Genomic DNA, 13,280 nt, shown 5'->3' on the forward strand with positions numbered 1-13,280 from the left:
GAGTAGGATGGGGAGCCCTGTGTCCCTCCATAGTCGGTTCACAACTGGGCAGTTTGCTTCTAGAAGGCCAGAGTCTCTTTCTGGTGTAGCTGCGAGTCCTGAACTCTGCCCCCTTAGCCACCTTCTCTCAGGGACAAGAAAGCACAGGGGCTGCATGCACTTGGAGGGAGGGCGCGCACGAAGGGCCAAACAGCAGGACGCAGAAACGACTGGGGGTCGCCCTGAGGCCGTTCAACACAAGTGACCCCCGTTAAGCACCCCAGGGGCCTCTCTGAGGGCTGGGGGCGGCTGCCGGTGGCACATTTCAGACAGCTGAGGATCACTTCAGCGGCAGACTTCCTAGAAACCGCGGGGACCTTACTTAGTCTCTGCCTTGACATCCGCGGGTGGTCACAGGAGCTCCAGCAAAGCTGGTGACCCACCCCTCAAAATGAACGTTGGGGGTGGCCGCCCCAGGCAACATCTGTCTTCTGTAACTAACTACCGCCGCCCTTCATTGCTTCAAAAAGCTTAGCTGAAACCGGAGTCTGGCTTTCGGGTGGATCCGGCCATGAGCATGGCTTGTGGGGTCAAGCCCAGCCGGCCCCCCAGGGATGCTGACCTCCCCCAGCCCTGCAAGCCAGCTAACAGGCCCAGGCTGCCTGCGTGGCCAGTGACTGCTGAGAGCCCACCAGAACCTTCCAATCTTGGTTGTGGGCACCACTGAAGGCCTTTCTTGGTGTGGGTCCCGACTCCTTGCTGGCTTGTCGATCTTCGTTAATTCTCTGGGTACACTCTCACCTGGCTGAACCTGCGTGCACTCTGCCTCACTTTCTAAGAGGATGATGGGGACGCCCCAAAGCTATGGACATCTGGGCCAGGCTGTCTTTTCTTTTCTTTCCTCTTTTCTTCTCTTTTCTCCCTTCCCTTCCCTTCCCTTCCCTTCCCTTCCCTTCCCTTCCCTTCCCTTCCCTTCCCTTCCCTTCCCTTCCTTTTCCCTTCCCTTCCCTTCCCTTTTCCCTTCCCTTCCCTTTTCCCTTCCCTTCCCTTTTTCCTTTCCTTCCCTTCCCTTCCCTTCCCTTCCCTTCCCTTTTCCCTTCCCTTCCCTTCCCTTTTCCCTTCCCTTCCCTTCCCTTTTCCCTTCCCTTCCCTTTTTCCTTTCCTTTCCTTTCCTTCCCTTCCCTTCCCTTCCCTTTTTCCTTTCCTTTCCTTCCCTTCCCTCTCTTTCTTCCTGATTTATTTATTTTAGAAAGAGTGCGGCCGGGCGTGGGGGGTGGTAGTGAGAGGCAGAGGGAAAGGGAAAGAGAAACCCAAGCGACTCCACACTGAACACGAGGCCCTATTATCTCAGGACCCTGAGATCACCCCCTGAGCCAAAACTGAGTCCAATGCTTAACCGACTGAGCCCCCCCGGGCGCCCCCATCTGGGCGTTTCTGCAAATGGTCTGCCACAGATGGCCAGGGCAGGTTTCTGGGGGAGCGGGCAGCCACCGTGCACCTGGCAGCTTCTGGCGAGGCTAGCCCAATGCAAGTTGCCGACACAGGCCTGACCTGGTTGTGTGATTCACAGCTGGCCCTGGAGCCCTGGCTACGACTTCCAGGTGGACGACGCCAGGAGCCTCTGATGCAGGGGTCCGTGTACTGGGGGTGGTAGGACAGGGTTCGGCTGCTCTGAGAGGCGCTGCCCGGAAAGCAGACGTGCACACTGTGCGGCGGCATCTTGCTCGACGCCCCAGCCTGTGCTCAGGCACTGAGCCTCCGACTAGACGGTCCCACAACAGAGGCTCTGAAGACATTGCCCGTGGCTGCTTTACGAGTAGTAGTCACACCATCACACCCTGAGTTGCTTTTGTGAACTGTTTTGCCCCGGGCTTACCTCAGGGCGTGTGACTCCTGGAGCCTAGATTCCGGTGCAGGAAGAAGCTGGAGCCCCAGTCTTGTGCCGGAGACAGATTCCTCCCGTCCACAGCCCGGGGATGCCCGTGGGGGCTCGGAGCTCTGGACAGCCTGCTGCCTGGGCTGGGCCAGGGGGTGGGCCAGGGGGCTGAGAGCAGTGCCTGCTGCCAGCGCTGCCCAGGACGCCATGCCCACAGGCACACACATGCACACGCATGCACACACACGTGCACACACGCCTGCACGCGCACTCCTGCGCCTCGTCCGTGCACTAGCGGTAGGTGGTGTGCTCGCGGGTGGCCTTGCTCCCCGCTGAGGGATCTCGCAGGAGGTCAGCAGACAGGCTCAGTGCTCAGGTTGGACCCACCTGAACATTTTCCTCAGCAAGACCAGCTGCAGCCAAAGCCCCAGCCCCACCCTCAGCCCCGGGGGAGCCCTGCTGCACCCCGTTGCTTCTCAGTATGGCTCAGGATGTACGTGCTTGGGAGCCCACTCTCCTCCGGCATCACCCCTGGGGGGGCTGGGCTGGCCTAGAGCAGGGAGTGCTGAGACCATACCCACCTGCCCCGCCACCCCCCCCGCCCCCTTGCAGGGAGGGTGCTCGGTCCCAGGTGTCCCGCACAAGGAGCCTCTGTGGAGGTTCCTGGGCTTAGGTCCACAACCGACCGACTGTGGTTTCCCTTTGTTCTGCGGCCACCTCATCCCAGCTCCCGGCCTCTTTTAGACATCTCCTACTTACACGAGCGGGGCCCATGAGACCCCCGTGTCACAGACAGGACCCCTACGCCAGGGAGATTCAATGCCCCAGATGCCTGTGAATTTGACCTGAATCAGCCGCAGGGCAGGAAAGCCCCGACGGTGAGAGCCGGCCAGGCCAGGGATGCTCGGGCTGGCCTCACCCCTCCGAGGACCGCAGGCCCCCCAGGTACAAGGGCATGGGGACTGGGCCCCAAAAAGACGCCTGAGGGGTGGGGCGGCACCTGCTCCTCTGTCTTGATGGGCTCACCAGGCATGCCCCTCACCCCACCTCTCTTAGGCGCATAGATGTTAACTCACCGAACGAGGTACTAGGCTTTTCCAGCATGTTCTGAGGGGCCTGAAGATACTGTTTCAGACAGGGGTTTACCAGCAAGTCTGTGGAAGACCCCTCCATCTTTGTTGGCACCATTTGTGACTGCAGAGCTGTCTGCCCCATTTCCCTGCCAATTCTGTCTCTCGAAGGACCAGGCTTCTCGCAGGCATCATGGGAGGGCTGCAGGGTACTGAGCTCACTCTAACGCACACCTCTGTTCCCCCTTCCCCTCGGGCACACGTGGGGCACGTCCCCTGCTCTGTGGCAAGCACAGCGACAGTCCCGTCTGGGCATCTGGGGGCGAGCATGGTGTCTATGTTGGGACAGCAGCAGGTCTCATGGGACTGCCTCTTAGAACCCAGAAGAAACGCCAGTGGCAGGACCGGGTGGGGAAGTGGCAGCCTTGGACTCCATCCTGGGCCCTGACCAGCTTCCTGCTCAGGTAGGTCCCGTGCCGGAGGCCCGCCCCCCAAGCTCCCCGGCAGTGGGTCGGCCTGAGCCAAGCTTCTGCTCCTGGTGCCGGCGCAGGGCTGACAGGCTCAGCAGCCCCAACACGAAATGCTCTTTCTGTGTCAGGGGACTGGCCCTGCTGGGGAGAAGGGGCGCCCGCGATGTGTCCAAGGCCCCGCAAGTGATGGCGGGCTTGGCACAGGCCAGTCTCCGATGGCGCTGGGCCACTCGCTGAGCCTGGCGGGCTGCACCACAGGCTGGCCTCCTGCTCCGAGGCGGTGGGGGAGGCTCAGCCCGGTGGACAGGGATTCAGCTGCCAGGTGACTTGTCGAGATAAAGAGCCTGGGACGCGGCGGCTGACCAGGAGGGAGGGCGTCTCCGTCTCGCTCTGCCCAGATGGCTGGACCCTCCTCTGTGGAGAACACACTCAGCCCGAGTCTCCCGTCGCCTGAGGACGAGCCCCGGCCGTCCCAGCTCCGCCGGCCGCCAGCTCTGCCTTGTTTGCCATCCCCGCACTTTGTATTTGAAGGACTTGTCACACTCAAGAGTTTCCACTCCGGCCCTGTCTCTAGTTGGTAAGCACACTGTAGCGATGGAACACGAAACAGAGTGCACAGGCTGCGCTATAAACCTCGGGAAAATAAACACTCCGTACTGTTAGAAAAGGGAACTTATTTCGGCATCAAAATCACAAGACTCGGGCTGCTGCGTCTGTGCTTTAATGGTTGGCGCTCAGACGAAAGCATCTCAGTCGCCCCGGCTGCGCACCTCCCTCCACACGCTCATTTGGTCTGTTTGCAAGTTACCGGGAGATACAAAAATAGCCCGTACAAACTCTGTTTCCGGCATATAAAAACCGAGCGGAAAGTGTCTCAGCAATCGCTACCCTAACACAAAGCATCTTGGGAAAAATACAACACAGGGTTACCTTCTGCAGTATTTTTTTCATATAAAACACTAGTAAAATAGGCTTCTTAAAAATTAAATAGTGAAATACCACCAAATTATATACATCGTTACAGTACAAGTGAATGAGGCAAAGTATCCAGTTCTCGGTTTCTCCGGCGCACGTGCGGCAGGGTGGCCTGAGTCTCTTTCTCCCGAGGGGGGCAGCCGGTTTAGGAAGAGCGGCTGACAGATGGACACGCGGACAGACGGGAAGAACCGAGTGGCCCAGCAAGACCGGCGCTCCTCGAGGACACAGCAGGCACCCTGCCTGCCACTCCAGCTGTCCTGCCCGTGCCCCGCGCTCTGCTCCGTGGAGCCTGGCCGGGGGCGCGGGGTGGGCGACAGGGCCCGGACGCCTGACTCCCGGCTCTCCGCACCCGAGCCGGTCTCTCGGGCCCCCGGAGCCCCAGGGGGTTGCACTGGGCCCTGTGGGAGCCTCAGGTGCCCGAGGGCAGGCGGTGGGCTGCGGGCGTCCATCCAGGTGACAACGGTGCCCCGGCCCCCTGCCATGGCTGAGCCATGACTATGTTCGGCGCCGCTTGGCAGCGCTGGGGCTGGAGGGGTTGCTGTTTGCCGTCAGGACTTTGTCGGTGACCCGGCTGCGCTTCCGCTTGTCCGCCCCTTCCTTGGACCCCAAGTCCGAGGAGTTCTTGTCTTTGCTGGACTTTTCCGTTGCTTTCCCCAAGCTTCCTGAAGACGAAAAAACTGGGAGACAAAATCATTTGGCTGAAAACAGAATATCCAGAATTTTATTTCGTCTTCCTGCTAAGTTATAGACACCTGTATCTACACACACGGCCCTCTGCGCTGGGGCTGCCGCGGGGCCTGCAGAGCCAGGTCCTCCAGAGGATGGCCCCCTTGCGGCCCCAGGGCGCAGGACCCTGCCCACCCGCCGTCCCTGCCTCGTGGGGCTCGGCCTGTGTGCGCAGTACACGCTTTCCGTCCACCTGACTGGGTGCCGGCCCGAGGCCACCCCAGGGCCTCCTTGCGGTGTGGGCCACCCACGCCACCACACGAGGCTCCCTCCCAAGCGGGTGGGGGAGCGGACGGGGCAGCTCTGGCCTCAAGCAGACTAGACACCCAGGCTGGGGATGTGGGGCTGTGCGCGGGGCCCAGGGGAGGGTCAGGGGTGCCCCCCACTCACCATCGTCCGCCCCGCTGTGGGGGTCCACATCTTCCTTCATTTCCTCCTTCATTTCTTCTTCAATGACCACTTTTCCTGTGGGGCGACAGCTGACGTTTACCAAAACGGTGGGAGACGCGGCCCTGCCCAATGCTGCGGACGGCTCAGGCCGGGGACGGCTGTGTGTGTGGTTCTCAGCTGCCGCCAGGCCGCTTTCAAAGAGAGCCGATTGTTCTTGAACAAGTTCCCTCCAGACCCCAAGGCTCCCCAGACCCGCCCCCGCCCCCCAGTCCACCTGGGCCAAGAATCACCACGCCAGCGACCCTCACTCCTCCCTGGGGCTCGCGACCTTCACCCTGACACCACTGCCCTCGGCCCACATCCTGCCTTGTCATTCCCGAACCAGACCCGACCCACCGGAGCCTCACCTTCTCGGACTTCGTGGATGATTTCTTCTGGAAGGACAAAGTTCCTCTCTGGGTTTGGGAATGGAAGAATCTCAGATTCATGCTGATGGCAAAAACGGCAATTTTTGTTATAGAAACAAAAAAAAAATGTGATTTTAGCAAGTCATCAAAAACATTTAAGAGCCAATTTAAGAGCACGGGATGAAGGCGCACAGTCTCGGACGGCTGTGGAGGTGGGCGTGAGCGGCTGAAGAACGTTCTTTCTGCTCGTGGTCTATGAGCTGGGCTTTTCTAACAGACCCGCAGAAGGCAAAGCTATAGTGCCAGCCTCCAGCAGGGGTCACCTCCTGGCATCCCCCCGGGGGCAGTGGCGGAGGCAGTGGTCAGGATGCCCCATAGCTGCCCCAGTGCGGCTCCCTCCCCACCAGCGTGCGTTCAGAGGGCAGTGGCCGCCCAAGAAAAGGCCGTGGCATCTCCGGTCCCATCTTTGTGGGCACGTGCTCATAGGCACAGACGGTGCGGGAGAGGCAAGCCTCCACCTGGGAAACCAGGTAAAGCTAAGTGGTGTCAGGGACACCGAGCGCTTACTGGAGTCCGCTTGTCCTACAGGTCCCACAGGCCAAAAGGGACAGAGACCCTGGAGACACAGGACCCCCGGAGGAATGGAAAGGGGAGCTGGCAGAAAAGGTCTGGACTGTGACTGAGCAGACACGGCTCCTCTGGGCAGCCTGGGGGCTGTGTTACAGCGAGCTGCTAGCCTGCAAATATGCTGCTCAACGTCTCCTGGAGCTTCAGTAACTCCACGGCTCCTGGGCCTGTGGGTCCCCCTGCGGTGGGGGCCACAGACTCGTACTGCCAGGGTCCCGCCTGACCCCGGCAGCAGCCCCAGAGGAGCACGGGGGTCTAAGGAGGTGACAGCCTTGACGTCTGGCCTAGTCCCGAACAAGTGATAGGTGGGGAGAAGCTGAGGAGGAGAGGGGAGAAAGCGGCCTGCCTGTCCAGCACCGAAACCCCGAGTGGTGCCCCGCAGCAGCTCCCCAGGGTTCTGTGGGCCTGGTGCGGGGTGTGTCTGTCTCCTGGGCTGCACCAAGAGCTCCCCCAGGACAGGGACCCTGCCAGCCTCACATCTGTGTCTGGCTTCTGGCCTCCACTGTCCTAGAGTCAGGGCCCCGGGAGTCTGGGGACCAAGTGACCCCACAATGTGACAGGTGTGGGGGTGAGGCCCCCTGTGGAGCAGCCCCTTCAGGACGGCTGCTGGTCCTTGCTGTGCTGCTCCCCAGAACGCTTCCTGCGGGCCAAGGAGTCAGTCCCCAGAGCATAGCTGTCACCTTTATCCCCTCTCTAGGGTATCACAAGGAAGTGCAAATGACCTGCCCACAGCCAACAGGAAGCAAGGGCAGCACTGGGTCTGGACAAAGGCCTCAGCTGGGAGGGCTGGTGCGGCCCCGAGTCAGCCAGGGACAAGTTCCTACCACTCTGCGCCCCTGTAACTCCCACTCCCACCCCACTCTCCAGGGGCTCTGGCCTCCTCTTAGCATCTTGACCCACCATCTCCTGCTGCCACAGGACCTTGACACCTGCTGGCCCTCTGTGGGAACATCCCTGTTCCTTTGGGCCTTCCCGGTCACCTAGTGGAAGCTGCCTGCCTTGGGATGAAACTAGCTGGGGGTCCTGTGAGGACGGGGACCCTGCCTGCCTGGTTCTCACAGAAGCCACCAGACTCACCCGACTCAGACTCGGATCCTGTTGCCTTCCTGCCTAGAGCACTCTGGGGCCTCCGCCTCCTCCCACAGGCCTCAGCTCCCGGTCATCTCCCTGGAGAGACTCTCACTGACCACCCCACGTGAAGGACGTTCTGTGAGGGGAGCCAGCTACCGTCACCAAGTTTGGGTTTTTAGTGAAACTACTTGGAGCCCCTTGTTTAATTCCTGCTGCCCCCTGGGACGTGCACAGGACAAAGAGCCCCCTAAAGACAGGGCCTGGCAAACACTGAGGAGGAGCTGGGTCTGGGGGAGAGGGGACCTGGCTCACCAGCGCCTGCATGTCATACATGGTGCTCAGATGGTCCCAGATGACCTTGGATGGGACCTGCCGACCAATGTTCTGGCTGAATTTGTCCCGGATACAGATCATGTGGAAATGTCGGTTCACACCTGTGGGAGAAAAGTGTCAGCCGGGGAGGAGGCACAGGCAGCAAGTAAGAGGGGAGGAGAGAGGTGGGAGGCAGGGGTCAGGAGAGTGGTTGTAGGAGATACAAACGGAGGGTATAGGACCGGGAAGGGGTGGAACACTATGGGCAGGGATGGGGTTAATGATGGGGGTGGGAGGGGTGGGCACAGGAGGGGACAGAGGAAGGATATTGGGGGATGGAGGTATGCAGGAGGGGACAGAGAGAGGGTATAGTAGGGTGGAGGGGTGCAGGAGGGTACAGAGGGAGGGTACAGAGAATAGAGGGATATGGAAGGGGGAAGGAGGGAACAGAGGGAGGGTACAGGAGAGGGCGGGGTCAGTGGGGGGGGGTGGGTGAGTGGGCTCAGGAGGGGACAGAAAGAGTATAGCAGGGTGGAGGGATGCAGGAGGGGACAAATGGAGGGTACAGAGGGTGGAGGAGTACGGGGGGGTGCAGGGTCGCTGGGGGTGGGTGGGTGGGCTCAGGAGGGGACAGAAGGGGTATAGTAGGATGGAGGGGTGCAGGAGGGGACAGGAGGGTACAAAGGTTGGAGGCGTACAGGAGGGGTACAGGAGGGGTGCAGGGTCGCTGGGGGGTGGGTGGCTACAGGAGGGGTGCAGGAGGGGGCAGGGTCAGCGGGGGGTGGGTTGGTGGGCTCAGGAGGGGACAGAGAAAGTATAGTAAGGTGGAGGAATGCAGCAGGGGACAGAAGGCCGGTACAGAGGGTGGAGGAGTACAGCAGGAGTGCAGGAGGGGGCAGGGTCGGCGGGGAGGGGTGGGTGGGCGCAGGGTTGGCCGGGCGCAGAGGGAGGAGAAGGTGCAGGTTGGTGGGCGGGTGTGGGAGGCCCCGCCCCGCGCCCCCGGCCGTTGCCCGGCCCGCCCCGCCCCCACGCGGGTCCGCGACCTCGGCGGCGCTCCGCTCACCGACGGGCTTGTGGCCCAGCATGGCGTGGAAGAGGCACACCTCCACCTCGGGGCTCCACACGACCGTCTCCTCGGCTGGGCTGGTGGCCGCCTCCCCCGGCCCCTTGTCGCCCGGCGCGCCGCCGCCGCCCACCTCGGCCTCCCCCATGGCCCGGGCGCCCAGCGACGAGCCCCCAGCGGGAGCGGGCGCGGTCACGGCCTCCGCGCAGGCGCACTTGCGGGGCCGGCGCGCGCTCGGCGGGTTCGCGCTCGGGCCCGTGCGCGGCGCCGGCGCAGGCGCAGGCGCAGCTGAGGGGCGGCCCCCGCGGCGCCCTCTGGCGGCCGGCCCCCGCGGCGCAGCGCGGTCGGCACGCGCGGACTGCGGAAGCGCTCCGGTGGGGAGGTGGTGGCGCCGGCTGCGCCTCTCCGGGTTCGGCCCCTGAGCCGTGCGCTCCGCGGGGTGGGACTGCAGCCTCACTTGGGACTGAGGCGCTTCAGAAGAAGAGCAGGCAACTGACCACGCCTCCCGGCCTGGGTTCCCTGCAGCTTCCACTGCCCCGGCCCGACTTCACCGTGACCACGGGCCTCCGTGGAGGTTACTGCCCCCCAACTCGGCCCACGGCGGAGGCGGGGCCTGATCCCGGGGCGGGGCCTTCCCCGGGGGCGGGGCCAAGGCGGGGCCGCGCCCTGGAGGAAGTCCCGCGAGGAATCGACGCATTACCCAATCAGAGCCGCTGGCTCCGCTCCGCCCCGCGGGCCGCGCCCCGCCCCGTCCCAAGGCCACGCCCACCGGCGTTGGGGCCCTGCTGCCGCCGCTGAGAACGCTCCTCGCCTCCCGCAGTGTGTAGACTCTGGCCTGGCTTCCGGGCTAGGTGCCGAGCGTCTTTAGGCCTTAGTTTCCTCCTCCGTGCAATGAAATCCATAACAGCGCGTTCCTCAGGGGGACTGCTGATGGTCGGGCGCCCTGTCCCCTGGCTGCTCCCGTGCCCATGCCCGGGCCTGGGCCTGACCCGGACACACGCTCAGCTCAGGCTTCCAGGTGAACTGTTGGTGCCGCTCTGCTGAGCGCTACCCTTGGCTGGTGCGGGCTCTGGTCAGCCCCACCCCCGGGACAGCCCGGTGGATCAGAGTGGGCTCAGTGGTCTGGGGCCTGAGTCCTTTCTGCCAGGGGGGCTGCTGGCGATCGGGTCCCCTCCATGACGCCTGGGAGATGTGGCCCTTGTGTCTGGGGGTCAGGAGAGCGCCCTGGGGTGGTGACCTTGGACCTGATTGCTGAGGGCTGGGGCACAGGCAGAGGGACGGAAGGAGAGGCATGTATGGCCTTGGGTGCCAGAAGGTGGCTTGCAAGGGGGAGCCCAGTTGAGGGTCCAGGGGGACCAGAGCAGGGCAGGCCTGGCAGGCTGGGGAGGGAGCTGGGTCATGGGTGGTGGCTTCTGGAGATCAGTTCCTCGCTCAGTCCTTGACCTTACCCTGACCCCCACACAAGAGGATCCCATCTGGTCCCTCACTGTCCTGCCGCTCAGCCAGTGTCCTGCGGTGCTTATGCTGCCTGCTTGTCATTGCAAACCATTGGTGACAACTTGTTCAGCGTCCACCTTCCCTGCCAGCTGTCAGTCAGATCCAGGGGGCCAGGGCTGGTCTGGCACACAGCAGGTGGACAGTGACCAACTGACCAACTCTCTTGATCACTGAGGCCAAATGGTCCCCCTTGTCCCCCCACTGCCGCCTGTGTCGTCCACATCTTCAAAAGATGCAGTAGGCCTCCCAAATATCTTAATCCCAGCAATGGGGGTCTTGGACCCCAGATGGGAAACACCTAGGTCCTGGAAAGGGATCTCTCCCGTGGCCAATGAACACAGGAGCCATCTGGTTTATTCATCAGTCTTGTATGAGTTTGGCTACTGTAAATTATTCCCAAGACCAGCTCTGGGTTCTGCTCAAGTAGAGTTTCTTGCCTGGGAAGCTGATGTCATCTCTGGAACGTAGTGACCATCGCTTATCAAAGGCACCTGTCCTCCACTCTCAAGGGGACATCTGGATCTTGATTGTGAGAGTCGGGTTCAGACGAAGGAGAGTTTGGCAGGCTTTGGTCAGACATGCCCTTGTCTGTCTACCTTCCCTTGGGCACACTGTCCTCACCTCTGAGTCTCTGGGACAGAAATGGAATCCTACCCTAGCTTGGCTGGCACTGCCCTGTGGGCCGCTCCTCACTGGTGCACATAGTGGAGCTCACCCCCCAGACACCGGAGAAATACGCTGATAGAGAAAGCATGGCTCTCAGAGTTGGGAGGCCAGTGCAGGGCCCCACTGGCTAACGTCCACCTGCTCAACTGTGGGCCTCCTTGGGCCTTGTCCTGACATCTGGACATCAAGGGAGGCAACGTTATCCCCGTTCCTGGGCTGAGGGGCCTCAGCGGTGTGAGGTGCCCAAGGGACCCAGTGGCCGCCAGCTATGGTGGCAGAAATTTCCCATCCAGTGCTAGCTGTGGCTCGCAGCCCACACATCACACCTCTAGGGGGCGTCTCCCACCCACTGTTTGGACCCAAACCAGCACTCACATCTCAGAAATCTGCAGTCAGGAACCAAGTGAAGGCTTTTTTTTTTTTTTTTTTTTTTTAAAGATTGTATTTATTTATTCATGAGAGGCACAGAGAGAGAGAGAGAGAGAGACAGAGGCAGAGGCAGAGGGAGAAGCAAGGTCCCCGCGGAGCAGGGAGCCTGACGTGGGACTTGATCCCAGGACCCTGAGATCATGACCTGAGCTAAAGGCAGACGTGTAACCGACTGAGTCACCCAGGTGCCCCAAGTGAAGGCTTTTCCTGTTCCCTTGGCACTGGGCCAGGGGGCCAGTCATGGCATTTTGAAAAGAAAGTCCAATTCTTCACACGGGGCATATGAGGAATCGCCGTGATGACCCCGTTTGTCCTGCTCACTGTCTGGTCAGCAGCTTGATTTGTCTTGAAAGAGAGAGACTGCCAGGCCCATAGCATCCCATCTGCCTCTCACTGAAGTGAGCCCCGTGAACGAGGGACAGGGAGGCCCTGTCCCTGCTGGCGCTCCTTAGGGTTTGTAGGGGGAGTGAACGACTTGGGCCGTGATGGCCAAGGGCAGACCCCAGACCCTGGCTTCCCAGGCGCTGATTCTGTGGGTGCAGAGGACCCCCAGGTAAGAACACACAACAACCGATTTCATCACCTCCCGCCTTGATGGGTAAGTCCTTTGTGCACGGTGTGCTATGAAAAGCCACCGGGGCCTCGTGGGGTGCATTGCGCACTTCCTGTCCCTGGGCTCTGCGACAGACCGCACAGAAGAGGGCTAAGTTCTAGCAGCTCGCATCACACGGGGGGGGGGGGGGCTTGTCAGAAATGCAGATTCGCCCCCAGGTGCGTATGCACGCATGAACGCGCACGCAAGCACGCGCACGCGCGCCGCGCTGCGGAGTCAGGGCCTGGGGTCTTCACGTGAGGACCACAGAGGGGGTTCCACCCAGCAGCCTCTCCTGCAGCTCTCAAGCGGCCTTGAGGCGGGATGGGGGCCAAGCTGAGCTGCTTTGGAGCATCGTTTCATTTTCCAGTTTCCTGGGGAAGCTGAGCCTCCTGTCAACTGCCTGTTAGGGGACCCGTGGCCTCCCAAGCCCTTGGTCATCAGAGCCAGGCCCTGAGGACAGCTGTGAGCACAGTGGCCTCACCGGTGACTGTAGGGGCCAAGCCGTCAGGAAGAATAAGCCTGGTTAATTTTTGCCGGTGGCTATTATTCTCCCCTTTGTGTGTGTGGGAAACTGAGGCACAGGAACGCTGGATAAATGGTCCACTATACCAGCTGGGGAGCCGAGCTTTGACCCGTGGAGGGCCAACCCTGTGCTCTCTCACCTTCCCTGAGAGTGGGGGTCCCTGGGGACAGCACTCCTATTTCGTCCCCCCTGCAGGACTGACCAATCTGCCCCCCTCCTTCTCTTCCCACGGCCCTGAAGGAGCCTATGGGCCAGTCTGCAGGGTCCCCTTTGTCCAGGACAGATGTCGGCGCTGAGGGCTGTGGAGAGCGTGGGCAGAGGTGCAGGGAAGGGAGCCCTACCTCAGGCAAGGTGTTTGTTCTCAGCTTCTCGGCTAGACATGGCCCAGCCCCAGGGCACAAGGAGCAGACCGTTGATCTCTGGAGGCTGGTATTTTATGGATGTCGGCCTTGAAGACCTCCTGCCCCCAAGATGACTCAGAGCCAACTCCAGCCCTGCTCCTGTCCCATGGAACCCCAACACCCTCTGTTTTTTTGAAAGGAAGGCATTTGCCGGCCATCTGATGGTAAGTGTCTTGCAGCATTTCTGACTTGCCCCCACC

At 61.6% G+C, this 13,280-nt stretch overlaps 1 protein-coding gene across 1 annotated transcript; it reads right to left on the reverse strand.

The window, feature by feature from the left end:
• Window positions 1-4,100: 4,100 nt before the first annotated feature.
• Window positions 4,101-9,183, reverse strand: MRGBP (MRG domain binding protein). The gene is made up of 5 exons (XM_045795044.2): window positions 8,970-9,183; window positions 7,907-8,028; window positions 5,897-5,978; window positions 5,490-5,564; window positions 4,101-5,050 (listed from the first exon to the last, which is right to left on the reverse strand). The coding sequence occupies exons 1-5, from the start codon at window positions 9,115-9,117 to the stop codon at window positions 4,869-4,871; spliced, it is 609 nt and encodes a 202-aa protein (XP_045651000.1). The 5' UTR covers window positions 9,118-9,183; the 3' UTR covers window positions 4,101-4,868.
• Window positions 9,184-13,280: the final 4,097 nt, after the last annotated feature.

The sequence above is a fragment of the Ursus americanus genome, chromosome 22 (assembly GCF_024610735.1).
Source record: "Ursus americanus isolate L20-20 chromosome 22, mUrsAme1.1.p, whole genome shotgun sequence".
NCBI classification, from domain to species: domain Eukaryota; kingdom Metazoa; phylum Chordata; class Mammalia; order Carnivora; family Ursidae; genus Ursus; species Ursus americanus.